Source organism: Dromiciops gliroides, chromosome 2 (genome assembly GCF_019393635.1).
Source record: "Dromiciops gliroides isolate mDroGli1 chromosome 2, mDroGli1.pri, whole genome shotgun sequence".
Lineage (NCBI taxonomy): Eukaryota > Metazoa > Chordata > Mammalia > Microbiotheria > Microbiotheriidae > Dromiciops > Dromiciops gliroides.
Genome location: NC_057862.1, coordinates 654,807,084 through 654,825,593, shown reverse-complemented (window position 1 = coordinate 654,825,593; position 18,510 = coordinate 654,807,084). Strand labels below are relative to the sequence as shown.

At 44.7% G+C, this 18,510-nt stretch overlaps 1 protein-coding gene across 1 annotated transcript; it reads left to right on the top strand.

Annotated features, from left to right (window-relative positions):
- The first annotated feature begins 625 nt into the window (after window positions 1-625).
- Window positions 626-18,136, top strand: MARVELD3 (MARVEL domain containing 3). Its single transcript, XM_043980128.1, has 3 exons — window positions 626-1,185; window positions 5,744-5,862; window positions 17,514-18,136. Exons 1-3 carry the CDS (start codon window positions 626-628, stop codon window positions 18,134-18,136), a joined length of 1,302 nt encoding a protein of 433 aa, XP_043836063.1.
- Window positions 18,137-18,510: the final 374 nt, after the last annotated feature.

Genomic DNA, 18,510 nt, shown 5'->3' with positions numbered 1-18,510 from the left:
AAACTATAGCCGGAAGGGTCCTCCATATATCCCCGCCTCCCATCCCCACCTCCAGTCCTGGAGCTAATTCTAGGGAAGTCGAGGCTGTGTGGACTTCTGGCTAAAGGCATGGATTCAGGGCCGGAAAGGATCAAACTAATCCAACCTCTTCGTTTTACAGAAGAGGACACTGAGGCCCAGCGAGCTTCAGTGACTTGTCTTTGAACCTGGGTCCTTTGATTCCAAATTCAGGGGTCTTTGCACAGTCCGGGTCTCTTCCCCAGGTAGAGTCCGAGGAAACCACTCCAGGGCTTCGTTTGGCGGAGCACTGGAATCAGCGATTAGGGGCCAAAAGCCCACCTCCCACCCCCGGGCTAGCCCTGGCCTCCGCAGACCCCACCCCCGGCCGAGCCTGAAGGGGATGGGGAGGGGTGGGCTACTCTGCAGTCGCCCTCCAGAGAGTACCAAGCCGGGCCCCAGCTAGGGGAGCGATTGTGCGCGTGCGCCCAGGTGAGCGCTCCCGGAGCCCGGGCTGACCTGGTGGCCGGCCCCACCCTGCCCCGGTGAGCTCGGGCACCTGCGCAGGACGCTTCTGCTTCTTGGTTTCCCTCGGTAGCCCCACGGGGCGGGGCCCAGGAGTTAGGAAATGGAAGAGGCGCCGGAGGCTCGGGATTCTCGCACCCGGGACAGACCAAGAGACCGAGACCACCGCCCGGAGAGAAAGCGGGACCGAGATCACGGCGCCGAGAGACCGCGGGACAGAGATAGACGCCGGGACCGGGACAGGGACAGACCGAGGGACCCAGACCGGGACCGACGGGGGGATCGAGATCCGAACAGAAGGGGAGACAGAGACCGGGACCGACGGGGGGACCGAGATCCGGACAGAAGGGGAGACAGAGACCGGGACCGGCGGGGGGACCGAGATCCGGACAGAAGCGGGGACAGAGACCGGGACCGGCGGAAGAACGGAGACTGGGACAGGCGGGGGGACCGAAATCCGGACAGAAGGGAGGACAGAGACCACCATGTGGACAGACAGGACTGGGAGCACCCCCGCACGAATGGACAAAGAGTTCGAGAAAAATCCCGCCAAAGCAGGACTTGGGAGCAGCCCGGGGACCGAGTCCTTCCCCCCTGGGCTGCCCCGGGAGAAATGCAAGACCCCTGGACCCAGAGGAAAGCGGGGTTCGGACGGTCAGAGAGGTGAGCAGGGACCATGGTAGCAGCAAGGAAGTCCCCTATTTCTGAAGGCAGGAAGAAAGGGAACCCTTTTTAGCAGCCACCCCTTTATCAGGATCCAAGTTGTCCTGGCCTCCATAACTAAGGTGGGGAGGGGGGTGGGGAGCCAGCAAAGGTTAGATGATCCTCTGAGAGCAATTTGGCCCCACCCAGGAGGGCACTTGTCCCCAGCCCAGGGGGAAACTGGAAGAATGTTGGCTTTCCGTAGGAGGCGGCCCCGGTGTTTGGAAGGTTAAGCTACATCTTCTGAGAAGTAGAGCAGGGAGCGAATTCTGGCCAGGGAGGGTTGAAGGGCACTGAGTTCGGGGAACAACGAGCAGGCCAGTGGAGTAGCGCCCAGAGCAGCTTTTTTCTTCTTTATGCCTTGGGTTCTGCACACAGTAGGTCTTTAATAAGGACTGGTTGAACTGATTTGAAAGTCTGCTATCCTGGGGCAGCTAGGTGGCACAGTGGATAAAGCACCAGCCCTGGATTCAGGAGGACCTGAGTTCAAATCCGACCTCAGACGTTTGACACTTCCTAGCTGTGTGACCCTGGGCAAGTCACTTAATCCTCATTGCCGTGCCAAAAAAAAAAAACAACCCAAACAAAAAACCCCACAAAAATGAAAGTCTACTATCCTAGCTCATTTTCTCAAATGAGCAAGAACTGCTTTTGCTTTTCCTTGCTGTTAACCCCAAGGCTGAACACTGCGCCTGGCCCAGAGAAAGGCACAACTTATTAATAATTGCTTGTTGAATGATCATTCTGCTCGGTTGGAGGCAATTCGTGACACCAGACCTTGGATACAGTCTCCTTTCCATCCCCAAACACCCTATTTTATTGGTAGCCTAACCCTACCCCTAGATTCTGCTGGGGCTTGCTAGCTCTCAAATAGGAAAGAAACCTTTAACTGCCAAAATTTTTCCAAACTCCTCATCGCTGCACCTGACTCCTGTTTCTTAGGTCTCAGTACTCTTGTTAATACTTTAATATTTCCTCAGTTTCCTCCTCTGTCAAATGAGCTGGAGAAGGAAATGGCAAGCCACTCCAGTATCTTTGCCAAGAAAACCCCAAATGGGGTCATGAAGAGTCCACTGGAACAACTCATCAGCCGCAAAAACATTTATTAGGCACTTATTACGTGTGCACGAGGTACTGAGCACACATAGAAAACCCAAAATCAGATAGTACTTGACCTCAAAATATTTGAGCTCTGCTGAAGGTAGGGAATCCTGGAGTGGGGTGTAGAAGGGGAGATGGGAGTGCTCTTTTCATAAAAGAGAGAACCTCCTGGAGATGAGGGGGGATTTCTTGGAGGAGGGCGCAGGAATTCATGTTGAATCTTGGGAAGTTTAGGAAACCTGGAAGGCAGCAGCGAGGTTTGCCCCTGGTATCTCCACTTTGGATAAGCTGTGTTTATATTGCACCACTATCAAACATCCTCTAATCTGTAGCCGGGTATGCTGCTTTGCCTACCCACTTAAGAAAATGGTCTTTTTCCTCCTGACTCCCGCCCCTCACCACTTCAGCTCGGCCTAGTTTGAGCCGTTGACTCCCACCTTAAGCAACTTTGCATTGCAAATACAGCAATCTGGGGCGAGTTGAGCCAAATAAACAACCTTCCTTTGTAACACCCTACAACTGGTTCTTTGGGGCCTTGGATAAAAGTAGGTGGCTCTGTGTGTGTGTGCGTGCGCGCGTGCGTGTTTGGGGGAGGTGCTTTGGGGTTTGTACAGTGTCCCCAAACATCCAGCTAGTGTTTTCCAGAGTTATTTCTAAAGGAATGTTTGGGAGAAATGCCTCAAAGTTAGTTGGCTAGTTTGGAAAAGTCGAGAGTGTGTGAGGACCGGCATACTTGAAACTCAGATGTTTATGATGTCTTGAGTTGCTGATGTTTGGACTTTTTTTTCTTAAATATTATTATCCCCAGTTTGGTAATTAATTATTTGTTAATTACTGATTGATTGGAACACCTCTTCTCAAACATTCTTATCCCCGTTTGGTAATTAAGGATTGAAATACCTCTTAAACATTATCCCCATTTGGTAATTAATTATTTGTTAATTAATGATTGATTGGAACACCTCTTCTTGAACAGTCTTATCCCCGTTTGGTAATTAAGGATTGAAACACCTCTTAAACATTATCCCCAGTTTGGTAATTAATTATTTGTTAATTACTGATTGATTGGAACACCTCTTCTTGAACATTCTTATCCCAGTTTGGTAATTAAGGATTGAAACACCTCTTAAACGTTATCCCCATTTGGTAATTAATTATTTGTTAATTAATGATTGATTGAAACACCTTGACCAAACAGCAGTTATAAAGGGACAGGGAGAAAATGTTAACTTTGGCTTGACAGAATTGAAAGTTGAAAATTAATTTTGAGATGGCCAGACTTCTCCTGGGTGGAGTACAGCAGCAGTTGCCTGAAGTCAGTAGCACTCCAGGCCAACCAAGAGTTAGGAGAGTTAGCTAAGGTTTAGAGGATTGACCGAGATGTCTGGTTATTGAGGGGTTGGATGGGTCATGTCTTTAGCTGATACCCCAGGTCTCTAAGACAAAGAGGGGAGGGAATAAGATGTTTTCCTCAAGCTAGGATCTAGAAAGCTGCAGACATTTAGAACACAGTATTCTAGGCTGTTTCAGGAGCGAGCACTCCTGCCCCGGTTTCCTCTTCTGTAAATTGAAGGGTCTGGTCTAAGTAAAGTCTGAAATCCTTTTCAGTTCTAACTTTATATGTATATTTGCATTTAAATCCAGCCTTCTTGAAAACATCTTTGTTCCTTGGGATTCCGGGGTGGGTGGAAAAGACTTTTATCTGGGGCAAGTTCTCCTTTCTTATTTAAATTCCTTCCCCCTCCGTTTGGGAAGAATTCTATTCCTGAAACAGATTTAACTCTTTCATCTATGATTGTTGTTTGGCCTACCTGTGCCAATCAATCATTAATTAAGAAATAATTACCAGGGCAGCTAGGTGGCGCAGTGGATAAAGCACTGGTCTTGGAGGACCTGAGTTCAAACCCAGCCTCAGACACTTGACACTTACTAGCTGTGTGACCCTGGGCAAGTCACTTAACCCTCATTGCCCAGCAAAAAAAAAAAAAAAAAAAAAAAAAAGAATTACCAAATGGGAATAATAATATTTACCTCACTGGGTTGTGATGAGGATCGTATAAGGTAACATGGAAAGTGGTTTGCAAAGCTTTATAAAAGCTAGTTATTATTAATGAGCATTTATTAAGTGCTATGTGCTAAACACTGATGATATAAAGACAAAAGACTTACATTCTAATGGGGAAGACATGAACATCTATGTCAATGAGCACCTTCTATATGCCAGGCACTGCCAAGTGCTGGGGGTACAAAAAGGCAAAATGCAGATATACACACTGTACATAATATACCAAATCAATTCAAAGGAGTTCTAGGAGGGTATACACTAACAATTGGGGAATTTGGGAGAGGCTTCAAGTTGACAAGCATTTATTAAATGCCTACTGTGTGCTAAGCTGGCATATAGGTGGCTCAATGGATAGGCCTGAAGTCAGGAAGACCCAAGTTCAAATTTAGCCTCAGATACTAGCTATGTGACCCTGGACAAGGCATTTAACCCTATTTGCCTCAGTTTCCTCATCTGTTAAATGAGCTGGAGAAGGAAATGGCAAACCACTCCAGTACCTTTACCAAGGAAACCCCAAATGGGGTTACAAAGAGTAGGGCATAGGGGCAGCTAGATGGCGCAGTGGATAAAGCAGGAGTACCTGAGTTCAAATCCGGCCTCCAACACTTGGCACTTACTAGCTGTGTGACCCTGGGCAAGTCCCTTAACCCCCATTGACCCACAAAAAACAAAAACAAAGAGTAGGGCATGACTGAAAAATGACTCAGCAACAAACAACCCAGTATTCATCGTAATTCTGTACTGCATTTCATGCCCTATTATTTCTGTGCATTCTTCTTTAATTAGAGTGCATTTTATGCACCCTAAAAACACTCTTCTGAGAAGGGGCCCATAGACTTCACCAGACTGACAGTGGACCCATGATACAAAAAAAGGCCAAGAACCCTTGGTGTAGAGAGAAAAAAAGTGAGTACAGAGCTTTGGCTTCTGCCAAGTCAGTCAGCATCATGGGCTGTGGAAAACTAGCAAATCTAGGTAGGATGCAGAATCCTTGGATTACCAGCCCTCAGTGAAGAAGGGAGGGGCATGGTATCATCAAGTTAGCATCTCTCAGCCCTTTGCATCTGAGGATGGTTTCATTCTATGTTATTTCTTTTTTTTTTCTTTTTTGTGGGGCAGTGGGGGTTAAGTGACTTGCCCAGGGTCACACAGCTAGTAAGTGTTAGGTGTCTGAGGCCGGATTTGAACTCAGGTCCTCCTGACTCCAGGGCCGGTGCTCTATCCACTGCACCACCTAGCTGCCCCATTCTATGTTATTTCTATTCCTAGTAACCTGCTGGAGGATCCTTTTCTATTTGAACCTGGGCCTTTTATCTTTTTGTTAATTGCCACTTTTTGTTGATTTGGTTGCAGTGACTACCCTTCTCTGCCCTATAGCCCAAGGCCTGGATTGGAAGAGGTGGAATACTACCAGTCCGAGGCTGGGGGACTCTTGGAATGCCACAAATGCAGATACCTGTGCACTGGGAGAGGTGAGATCTTACACCAGGTTATGGCCCTGACTGTGGATTCTGGTTTGGAGTTGGGGAAGGGGACCACAGGGACGTGGTAGGATGTTGCTGGGCCTGGGGAAATAGAAATTCAGCTGGTCTCATCTTTCTGTTCGTGAGTTTGGTTACCATACCCAGAGCAAGACTAATATACTAAGGAAAGAATGCCTGAAAGGTTTTGCATGTTTTGAGCGGCAGGAGGGGAGATTTTTCCTCCAAAAATGATGGCCTGGCTGCTCAGGAGTTCAAAATAGGAGGCGTTTATTAAAGTACCTACTATGTGCCAGGGATATATCAACTGACTCCTCACTTACTGCAATGTGTCATAGTGAACAGAGCTTTGCATTTAGAGGCAGGAAGACCTACTTCAGACACTTATTAGCTGTGTGACCCTGGGCAAATCACAACCTCTCCCAAGCCTCAGTTTCTCCATCTCTAAAACTCAGACAATAGCACACTGTGTGCAGTAGCCACTGTGCAGCAATGGTCCTACAGGTCACTGAGGATTAAATTAAGATACATGGGAAGCACTTTGCAAAAACCTCTAAGTGCACTGTGTAAATATCAATTACTAGAGAACTAGGCTGCTAGCAACTATGGATCAGAAGAGCCTGGTGAGTCCGGGTCAAGTTAGCAAGGAAAGAGATTGATGGGAGCAACTAGGTGGAGCAGTGGATAAAGCACTGGCCCTGGATTCAGGAAGACCTGAGTTCAAATCCGGCCTCAAACACTTGACACTTACTAGGTGTGTGACCCTGGGCAAGTCACTTAACCCTCACTGCCCAGCAGGGAAAAAAAAAAAAGAGATTGATGAGCTGTTAAGTTTCTAAGGCAAGATTCAAACTCAGATCTTCTCAAGTACCAACACCAACCACTGTACTGCCCAGCCCCTGTTCTGGCCAGCATGGACTCAGAGCCTCCTTTGAAAGGGTCACAGAAATCCATCGATCATTTGATAAGATAGGGAGACGATCTGTGATTTCCCTGGTCTTATTACCAGCTTAGTCACCACGTTGTCTTTCCACCCCAGTGAGTCAGTTTCTGGTACAGAGTTTCTGGCTCTGTTTACAATGTGGAAAATCTGGTTTGGCAGGTGAGCTCTGAGATCATATGACTTAGACAAGACACCATCTGGAAGTCGGTGGACCTGGGTATGGGAAGTGAATGTTTGCTGCTTGAGGGGAAAGAAAGACAATCAGGTTGCTCAGGCCTAGAAATAAAGCCTGGGATCTTTAAGGCAGTGTAGCAATTGTAAGATTATATGTCCTTTCATAAGAGCAATTCCACACTGTCATCCAGTCACAGACACTCCCCCTTTATGTTGGAGGGACAAAGACAGGCAGAGGAAAAGCCAGAAAACGATAGACTTGTTGACTTTGTTCTTTCCACTGTGATCTAAATACCAGGAAGAGAGTCGTGACAGGTTAAAAAGAAGGAAGGTTTTTTCCCTCCACTGTGACTCATTTTGCCATGGGAAATGAGAAGGGCTTGAAGTTTCTGGACTGTGAACTGAACATTAGACTCAGCGTGTACGTGGCTTATCTTTGGGTTTGAGTTTTAGAGATGAGGTTTCTGTGCGAGGTGGTAGGGCTGTGTAGAGAAAGGGAGCAGGTATAACTAAAGGAAGCTAATGAATGAGCCAAGGATGATCCAGAAACTTGGTTACCCAGAGCTCAGCATAGATGCACAAGAATGATAGTAACTACCACCACAAAGAAAACTCCAGCAGGCTGTCCCCAGGCTTAGAATAATGTCTGAGCAAAGGTTACCATCTGTTTCTTTATCCCAGGCTAAGAACTGGTCTTTCTTGACTAAATTATTTATTGATTAAATAATCTCCATCTCAAATGTGGGAGGACTAACTTCACTAACTTCATGGTATCATCGATCTGAGATCTCATTTTAAAATAAATTAAAATTCTCTTCTTTTTCAGTTATCAAGCACATTTTTTCTTCTTCCTCCCAGCCCACTAGAAAAAGCAAAGAAAGAAAAACAAACTCTTTGTGACAAAAATATGTATAGTTAAACAAAACAAATGCCCATATCAGCTAGGTCCAAACATGTGTATATCATTCTGCATATCAATCCATCACCTCTGTCTGCTTGTAGGTTGCATTCTTTATCTTCTGTCCTCTGGAAGCATCTAATCCCTGTACTTTACATATGAGGAAACTGAGGCTGAGAAAGGTTGAGTGATTTGTCCTTAGTCACAGACCTAGTAAGGATTCAGACTCAGTTCTTCCCAGCCCCAAGCCTGACACTGTATCACCTAGTGTCTGTTCCTTGGGAGGTATTCATGTCTTAGGCTATGTTTATATCTACAAAGTTAATCGAATGTGGAAACAGTTATTCAGGAGATTTAGGCCAAACCCCACCCCCAAACATTATAAATATCAGTGTCTCTTAAGCAGCTGGACCTGAAGGGTCAAACCAAGTACTTACTAAGTTTCTGCTTTGTGCCAGACACTGCTAAGTCCTGAAATAGAGTGAACAGGGTTTTTTTTACAAGAAAAAACTTGGAGATCAGAGGGGTATTCTTGGCAGGAAGAGCAGCCTAAGTTACTCAAGAAGGGGGTTAAATGAAGATGCACGCAGGAAGCTTTGGCCAGGTGGACAGAGGGTATTAAGAGCCTTCAGAGAGAGAGAGAGACTGGAGATGCAAGAGAGAGGGGAGGGTGAATATTTCAGAAAATTAGAAGGAAATGAAACTGAGGACTTAGGTGTAAGAATTAGCTTTGGCATGAAGGGATGGACATGTCTAGCAGTGTGCTGGTAGACATTTAACAATTGGCTCACCACTGGGGCGAAATGTTTACACAACACACTTTAAAGTTTAATTTTAATTGTCAACATTTTTTTTTTCTCCACCACTTTCTTAACTCTACACAATCAGTAAAACGACATATCAGGTCCTGGTAGGTAGCATTTGCTGATTTCCAAGCTCACACTGAAAACTTAACAATCTGCTGACTGATTTGAGCTGATCCTCCTGTCTTCTTCAGAGATGGGACAGATTACAAAGTAGGTGAAACTAAAAGAAACTTTAAGGTAGAAAGGAGAGAAGATAGGGAGGGTCTTGGATCTCAGTAGTAGATAACATTTTTGCTGAGTGAAAGGGATTGGCAGAGGTTCACTGAGAATGGAAGCTTTTGAACATTTAGGGTGAGGAGGGATGGAGAGGCAACAAGAAATAGATTACTGAGCAGCAGAGAGGACTGACTGGGCCTGCACAACCTTTCCTTGAAATTTAGGATTTGAGATTTTTTTTTTTGAGTTAGAATTTGAGGAAGGAATTTTGACATGAACTAATCCTTTCCTTAGAAAGTTGCCGGAGTTGAGATTCTGTGTTTTTGTAACAGGAGTGAGGCCATTCCATAACTGGGCTCCCCACCGTCAAGGGTTTCCACCAGTAAAATGTAACAGGCTTATATCCCAAAGATGTCATTCTGGTCTCAAACGCCTGTGTTCCTCCTTATTTTATTTCCTTTATTTATCCGGATGCTCCGATATCATGGTGTTGTAGATTGTAAAGTCTCTGGTGACATGCTAGAGTTAAGGATCATTTAATTCATTAATATTAAGTCAGTCAGGTTGGGTGATTCAGACAGTGAAAGGAACTGTTCCTTGGGAAAAGAAGTAGCAATCCACTCTGATTGGTTAACACAATGGGAAGTGGGCTATATTAAACGGAAGGGCTAAGAGTGACATCATCTCACCATCTATATATCCAGATCCCCTGGCCTTGGGCCATCATCTATTCAAAGAATGTATGCCCCAACCAAAACAGGGTTGGGTTTTGAACTAGAAAGTCTAGTCTCATTATCAGCAATGTCCTTCAAGAGACTGAACTTGTGTTTTTTTTTGGCAGGGCAATGAGAGTTAATTGACTTGCCCAGGGTCACACAGCTAGTGTCAAGTGTCTGAGGCTGGATTTGAACTCAGCTTGTCCTGAATCCAGGGCTGATGCTTTATCCACTGCGCCACCTATCTGCCCCCAAGACTGAACTTTTGAAAATCAGGACTTTAGAAGGAGAGAACCCCAGATCTCCTCAAATTATTGGTTATTAATAATCATTTCTCTCCATATAAAATCACCCACTTCCCCAGGATCACCAATATTCCCCCTCCTTCCACTGCTTTTGTGGTTAGGTCAGTGACTCTGGTGGTAAGAACAGATTTTGAGCCCCTATCTTTTTGTTGCTCATATCACAGACATTATGAATTAAAACTTCCTCTTACAGAGGCATCTGCCAATGGAATTCTTGCCTTGGAAACAACTTCTAGAGGGGAGTGACTCAACTTTGATTCTGGGGTCTAGGGCCACCTGGAGGTCTGGGGCCAGGCTCTTTTATCCAGTCTTAGAATGTAAAGCAGGCCACTGGCCAAGTGGTTAGTTGACCTTGAGGTTTCAGAAGGTAAATAATTTGGGTTAAAAACCAGATGGAGAAAGTTAGTGATTTATTGTACCTAAAATTGAAAGTATGTCATAGCTGGGGGCAGCTAGGTGGCACAGTGGATAGAGCACCAGCTCTAGATTCAGAAGGACCTGAGTTCAAATCCGGCCTCAGACACTTGACACTTACTAGCTGTGTGACCCTGGGCAAGTCACTTAACCCCAATTGTCTTACCAAAAATAAAAAAGAAAGGAAGAAAGAAAGTATGTCATAGCTAAGTAATATATAATGACCATAGTCATCTAGTAGAAGGAAGCCTAGATTCAAGTCAGATTTTGGTTCAAAACTTTTAGCTGTGGTACTATTGGCAATCTGGTGTTATCTGTAAAACCAAGATAATGGAGGCAGTGGGGTGAAGTAGTAGCTTGATCACATGACCCGACTTTGAGATAGGAAAACCTAAGTTCAAACCCTACCTCAGGTTTTTATTAGCTGAATGACCCTGGACAAGTCACAATTCCACCTCCCCCCCCCCCAAGGATGATGAAAATCAAAAGAGAACCTTTAGGGGCAGCTAGGTAGTGCAGTGGATAGAGTACTAGCTTTGGATTCAGGAGGACCTGAGTTCAAATCTGACCTGACACTTGACACTAGCTGTGTGACCCTGGGCAAGTCACTTAACCCCAACTGCCTCACCAAAAAACAAAAACAAAACAAAACAAACACACAAACAAAAAAAAAAGAGACCCTTTGTAAAGCTCTTGGCCAACCTTAAATAGGTCATATAATTGCAAGTTATTATTGCTGACTACACTTCAGAACTGTGAACAAAGTAATTTCTAAGCTTAAAGGGCTACATAAATTTTAGTGATAATAATCTCCGGTCTGGATGGATCAGAACCAAACACAAGTGTAGGTATGCAAGAATCTAGAGAGATTCTAGAGAGGCTTGTTCTCCTGAATAGAAGAGGGCTGTAGAGACACATCCCATGTAGTTAAGTAGCATATGGAGATCTCTCCAGCAAAATAACCAACACTTGGCTCTGATAATAGATCTAGAATATCCTTCTTGAAACAAGATTCATTGGGAGGACTAGAGTTCCAGACTGGTAAGGTCTGTCTGTATGTCTGTTTATCTAGCTATGTCTATATACACATATGTGTATATATACAGACATATGTACATACAATGCACACAAAACATTTATCTATGTGTGTATATATTTACAAATGTGATTAGGCAGAGAAACGTACATATTTTAAAGTTTGTCTGAAAACAATATAATAAGTAAAATTATCTCATGCTTTTAATTAAAACTGTGGGGATCTTTTTTTTGTCAGCAGCATTTTTTAAAAAGCTGCATTGTTTTTAAAACGATTAAGACCTCTTTTAAAAACTCGGCACCTCTCACTGTTTCTGGACCTGCTACTTACACCGTCATCATCAGCTGCTCCTGAGGAACCTTTGACTGCCTGGGCTCTCATGGGGGAGAGGTAGATGGATACAAAGTCGGTGGTGTGAGCTGCATGCAGTGGGGGAGGTGACCGCCATGTTGGAAGAGAAGCCTCACCCAGAACATAACCCATCCTTCCACTTCTTGATCTTTGCAGCCTGCTGCCAACTGTTGGAGGTCCTGCTGAACTTGCTGATTCTGGCCAGTAGCTCTGTGTCTTATAATTCGACGGGGGGCTACACGGGCATCACCAGCCTTGGGGGCATTTACTACTACCAGTATGGAGGAGCCTTCAGTGGTTTTGATGGTCCTGATGGGGAGAAAGCCCAACGGTTGGACATCCAGTTCTACCAGCTCAAGCTGCCCACGGTGACGGCAGCCATGGCCTATGGAGGGGGCCTCATGGCCTTCTCCTGCCTCCTTATTCTCCTGGGTGTCCTGAGGGTCCCATGGCATTGTCCATTGTGGCTGGTGATCGAAGCCATTTTGGATGTGCTCATCGCCGGCAGCTACATCCCAGCTTTGTATTTCTATTTCCACCACCTCTCAGCTGCCTACAACTCTCCTGTGTGTAAAGAGAGGGAGACCTTGTACCAGAGCAAAGGGTATAGTGGTTTTACTTGTAGCTTCCACGGTGGAGACATAGGAGCTGGGGTTTTTGCTGCTATTGGCATCGTGGTCTTTGCCTTTGGGGCTGTCCTTGCCTTCAGAGCATACAGGAGAGTCAGAAAGCCTGAAGAGAAATCCACAGAAGCCTATGAATTATAGTCTTCCATCAATTGCTGCTAGATCTCAAAGACCTCTTCATCTTATTTTGGAACAAGCTATCTATGGATAGGTGGAAATACAGCCTTCCCATGGTGAAACTGGAACACAGTGGAGAACGTAACAAACTTTGAATTCTCTTTCCTTGGGAAAACTTCCTTATGAATAATTGCAAACCAAGACCTATAGAGAGGTCTAGGCTACAATAATGTGCAATACTTAGCTATCTTGGTGTTCAGTAGAAGCTAGATACATTGGGACAGTTGTACCTAATTTCTTACAAATAAAGCCCATAAACAGAGGAAGCAGGAATCCCCTGTCCCTCGCCCACTCCCACACTCCACCATAACTCTCCAGTATCTCCTTGCATCTTTAATTAGTGAAACAGATGATTTGTATTAAAAAGAATAACAGCTAGGGGTTGGGAGTGGGATATGGAGAGAAGCGCCTTGGAATGCAAACAAATGAATCCCAGGAGCCATTCGTTCTCAGCCAATGTTACTGAGCCAACATTGCCTTTCATTTAGGATGACCAACCATTGTGTCTCCCGTGAGTATACCATTAGTGAGGAGCTTGATGTAATGTCTGAAATTCAGGAACAATCGAGTATAGCTTTCCAGTGGGAAAAATCCAAAACAAAGCACCCTTTTATCCAAAGTGATTCTGTGACCCCACTGCACTTTGTCACATTTTTTGTACAAGTTTGCTCTAAGCAAATCCAATCATTAAAAATCGAGATTTGCACAAAACATAAATGGGGGTCAGGGTGGCAAACTCTTCACTTTCTAGAGAAGCAGTAGAATTCCTTTAATAGTACTCTGCCAAGAAATCTGTTAAAATATAACTGGATTAACACACCCTTTTTAGGAACATGGTATGTAAAAGAACGAACACTAGGTGGCACCATAGTGGATAAAATGCTGGGCCTAGAGTCAGGAAGACTCATCTTCCTGATTCTGGCCTCAGACACTTATTTGCCGTGTGACCTTGGGCAAGCCACTTAACCTTTTTTCTCTCAATTTCCTCATCTGTCAAATGAGCTGCAAAAAGGAAATGGCAAACCAGTATCATTGCCAAGAAAACCCGAATGGGGTCATGAAGAGTCAGACACAATCGAACAATAAATATGAAGAGAAGGCACCTCATTAAATGAACAGCCATAGCAGTTGCATCAATGAAAAGACTAGCTTTTTTTTTTTTTTTTTGGTGAGGCAATTGGGGTTAAGTGACTTGCTCAGGGTCACACAGCTAGTAAGTGTTAAGTGTCTGAGGTCGGATTTGAACTCAGGTCCTTCTGAATCCAGGGCCAGTGCTCTATCCACTGCGCCACCTAGCTGCCCCAAGAAGACTAGCTTTTAATGCAACCACAGAATCCTGACTTATCTTTTTATTCTGGGTCCTACACTCTCCGAAGCTACTAAAGCAAGCCTTTTTCCTTCAGGCACTTGCTCCTTGTGTTAACCAATGGTGTGTTCAGGGTTGGTATGTTTCTTGACCTTGAGCGGTAAGCAGGGTGGTGTTTGGTTGGATGGCTAACTGGGAATGGTAGGGGTGTTTATGGGAATCCAATCTACCCTGAGACCGACTTCAGGAATCAAATGAGGCAAGCCTCTCTATCTGTTGCTATTAACTTTTACTGTCCCTGAAGTCCATTGGAGAGCTGGTATCGGACAGTCATTCCAATTTTGGGTCTACTTGAAAGTTTTGATGACTGCTCTTTAAGGTATTTAAAAGGTTTAGATTGTTTTCATCCCATAGCAGTACCTGCCTACCCCATTTAATGAAATAAGGACAAGGGAGACTAATGAGAATGTAGAAGGAAGAATCAGGAGTGTAGGTTCAGATCTGTAAGGGACTATGGTGGCCATCTAGAGTAACCTCCAGATTTTATAAATATGAAAACTGAGAAAAAAAAATATATGAGAACCCAGACCTAGGAGGTTAAGTGACTTGCTTATCAAGGTCACTAGCTAATAGGTCAAGGACAGGATTTGAACTTGGTTCCTTCAGACAGGGTAGCGTGGTTCTTGCTTTAAAGTTGTCACCACATGTGACTCAGGACTGTGGATTTCTTTCTTTTTTTTTTTTTTGCGGGGCAATGGGGGTTAAGTGACTTGCCCAAGGTCACACAGCCAGTAAGTGTCAAGTGTCTGAGGCTGGATTTGAACTCAGGATCTCCTGAATCCCGGGCTGGTGCTTTATCCACTGTGCCACCTAGCTGCCCCCTGTGGATTTATTTCAATGAACTGGGTTAGGAAAGTTCTGTGTGTGAATTCCAGGGAGTTTTAAGTGACTGAATTCTACAGCACCTTTCTGGAAGACAGTTCTCTGTCATGGCTGATGATAATTTATAGTCATTCATTTTGGGTTCTAGATTTGAATCCATGCCTACAGTGAGGAGTGCACAGATCTATATTCAGACTCCAGTAATATATCATATAAAATTTTTATTCTGCTACAAAATATGAATGATTCAGAAAAATAAGCAAATCTCTTCCGTACACTGACTACATCACATATGTATTACTGGTCTGTAAATGTATGTGGATGCTGTTGGTTAGTAAAACAAAATTCCTTTAAAAGTGATACTGAATAGGGGCAGCTAGGTGGCGCAGTGGATAGAGCACTGGCCCTGGAGTCAGGAGGACCTGAGTTCAAATCCAGCCTCAGACACTTAACACTGACTAGCTGTGTGACCCTGGGCAAGTCACTTAACCCCAATTGCCTCACTTAAAAAAAAAAAAAGATACTGAATAGATAGTAGCTTTTTGTGGTCATATATTTTTTTAGTCAATGGTTATGAAGGTGTTGGTTATAGCAGGAAGAGTACTGGACCTGGAGAGGATCTGGGTTTGAATTCCAAGTTTGTCACCTATTTAATAGCTGTGTGATGTCAAGTATGATGCTTAAAGTCCATCTGAGTCAGTTTTATCTGTTAATTGACAAGGTTAAATTCCATAAGTGCTCCTTACAATTCTATATATGGTCCATATAATAATAGTATGACTAGAAGGTAGAGCCTATTTTCTTTTTACATTAAAAAGAAGTCTTCCTTCTCAAAAAAGTTGTACAATTTTTTTTGTTTGAATCAAAATGAGTAGCTTCCCATGTAAAAGAGCAAAAGCATTATTAGCCTGGGCCTATGCCTGCCAGCTTCCCTGGACTTACTGGGAATATATATTATATATGTATGTATGTATATTTTAAATATACCTATATATTATATATAATATACCTATATATTATTTTGTTTTTTTGGTTTTTGTTGGGCAATGAGGGTTGTGACTTGCCCAAGGTCACATAGCCAGTAAGTGTTAAGTGTCTGAGGCCGGATTTGAACTCAGGTCCTCCTGACTCCAGGGCCGGTGCTCTATCCACTGTGCCACCTAGCTGCCCTATGCCTATATGTTATATGCTAATATCCTATATGCCCAATTAGCATACATGAGCATTTATTGAGCACCTACTATGTGTCAGGTATTCTGCTAAGCATTGGGGTTCCAAAGAAAGTAAAAAATAGGGTCCCTGCTCTCAAGGAGCTCCCATTCTAATGGGAGGAGACAACATACACACAACTAGGTACATGCCAGAGATTGAATGGGAGGTGATTTGGGTGAGCGGGACTGAGAAAGGCCTCTTGCAGAAGGTGGGATCTGAGCTGGCTCTTGAGGAGGGCCTTTAAGTTGGGGAGGAGAGCCGGTAAAAGGTGCAGAGGCAGGTTGTGGGGTGTCCTGTGTGAGGAACAGCAAGGAGGCCTGGGTATATCTTTTGAGTCCCTGGAATGGGGTATAAGGATACTGGAAAGATAGATACGGTATGACATGCTGGTAGGGATTGATGGTATAAGAAGAACCCAGACTAATTTTCAGTTTCTGGGATAAAAATGTGTCTGTGGGTTGGTCGGTTTTCTTCCCCCCTTAGGAACTCAAGCTCTTGTTAAGCTCTCCTTGAGCCTCCCATGACCTTTCACTGAACAATCAATCAGGGAGGGTAAGACAGACGTACTTTGAGCTGGAGGCCAAGCCTGCACCTCAGTATGTCCTGGATATCTTAAGGTGCCAACTGTACTCCCAGGCAGATTAACCCGTTTGGGGTTTTCCTTTGCACAGACTGTTTTCCGTGGTTGGAATACTCTCCCTTCTACCTCCTGCTACAAGTCTTTCTTTTCTTTTCTTTTTTTTTAATTGAGGCAATTGGGGTTAAGTGACTTGCCCAGGGTCACACAGCTAGTAAATATTAAGTGTCTGAGGCCACATTTGAACTCAGGTCCTCCTTACTCCAGGGCCGGTGTTCTATCCACTACGTCACCTAGCTGCCCCTACAAGTCTTTCTTGATTCCTGTGGTCCTCCACCTTTTTTTGTATAAACACTTAGGCATGGTAGTGAATAGAATACTGGAAATTTGAAGGACCTGAATCCTACCCCAGATGCTTAGGTAGCTGTGTGACCCTGGACAAGGTATTTAACCTCTCAGCCTCAGTTTCCTCATGTAAAAAGTGGGCATGATCACACCACCTACTTCTCAAGGTTGCTGTGAGGAATGGATGATAGATTTTAAGTGCTTTGCAGACTTTAAAGTTCTATATAAATGCTGTTATTGTTAGCCTCCCCCCCCCTCCTCCCCCATTAGAATGTGAAATTCTTGAGGGCTGGGACTGGCATTTGTACCTTCAGCATCTAGAAGGCACTAAAATGTACTTTATAAGTGCTTGTTGAAGAGAGGATCTTTAAGAGGAGACCTCTTCTGAAGTCAAAGGGGACCTCTTTAGCAGCAGCCTCTTAAAGCTCCCCTGAGGTCTTTTTAATTACATTAATTACACCTGCTCTTGCTGTTTAACAGCAGTTGTGAGAAATCTGAAGGCACGAAGCCAAGGGTACTAAAAGGAGATGAACCAGGCTTCACCTCCCCCTGCCTCCAATTCAGACATTCCTGTTATTCCCTAGAATAAAGTTTTTCCTTGTGGTGTATTTGGTTTATTATACTGCTTTATTAAGGACTGAATTTCTCTTCCTCCCAGGTGTGGCACAGATAGTGGAAGTGATATTGAATGGAATGGTTCTCATGTGTATTGTGGCCTCCTACTTTGTCCTGGCTGGTTTCAGCGCCAGCATTGGGAACAACTATTACTCTCCCTTTGAAGGGACAGAGCTGGAGCAGGTTCGACAGCTGGATCAGCAGTATACGGTCCTCCGAGCACCACTTGTGTATGGTGGTTTGGCCGTCTCCCTAGGACTTGGGGTCCTCACCATGGGAGTGTTAGTCCGAGGAGCCAAGAGCTTAGAGAAGCTGCCTAGGAAGTGGCTGGTCGTGGAAGCTGTATTCAGCATCCTGGCTGCCGTGGGCTACTGCATAGGCACCGGCTTCTACCTTCATGGGGCTCTGCGGATCAATGCCACCGATACCTGCAAAAAGCGGGAGAGGTTGTATGCCCGCAACGGCCTCACCTGGATGAACTGTCAGCTGGCGGGCACTGACGGGGCGGCGGCCACCTTTGCTTGTCTTCTGGTGATCATGTATGGAGTCAGTGTCGTGTTGGCCATCCGGAGTTACAGGCAGCAACAGCAGTACTACCGGGACAGCAGAAAGCAGCAAAGCTCCTATAATGGTCCACCAGCATACTGGAGCTCAGGGACTCTATGATAGAGTTTCCTCTCACTCTGCACCCCTCCCCCACCCCAAGCCTGGGGGTCCCAACTGCCTTTATTATTTCATTCAAATATTACTTTCTGTTCTAAATCACACATAGGTACAATTTTTGATAAACTTACTTGATCATGTATAAATGTTCTTTTTAAGGTTCCGGTTGTGAAAAGTGTTCAATAAATACTGATGGGATGATTGATGGATAAATAAGTGCTTGGGAAAGGCTGGCCATGGCCTAGTTATTCCTGTAAATACAGGAGAGTGGACAATGCTAGTCTTCTACTCCAATGCTGACCAACCTGGTCAAACCCTAGAAAACCAGCTCACTCAGCAAGAGTTGAGTCCTATACTATATAAAGACAATACATTTT

Coding starts and splice junctions, on each gene's coding strand:
- MARVELD3 (XM_043980128.1), top strand. CDS start 626: ATGGAAGAGGCGCCGGAGGCTCGGGATTCTCGCACCCGGGACAGACCA. Junction 1,186..5,743: donor GGGTTCGGACGGTCAGAGAG/GTGAGCAGGGAC, acceptor ATTTGGTTGCAG/TGACTACCCTTCTCTGCCCT. Junction 5,863..17,513: donor ATACCTGTGCACTGGGAGAG/GTGAGATCTTAC, acceptor TCTTCCTCCCAG/GTGTGGCACAGATAGTGGAA.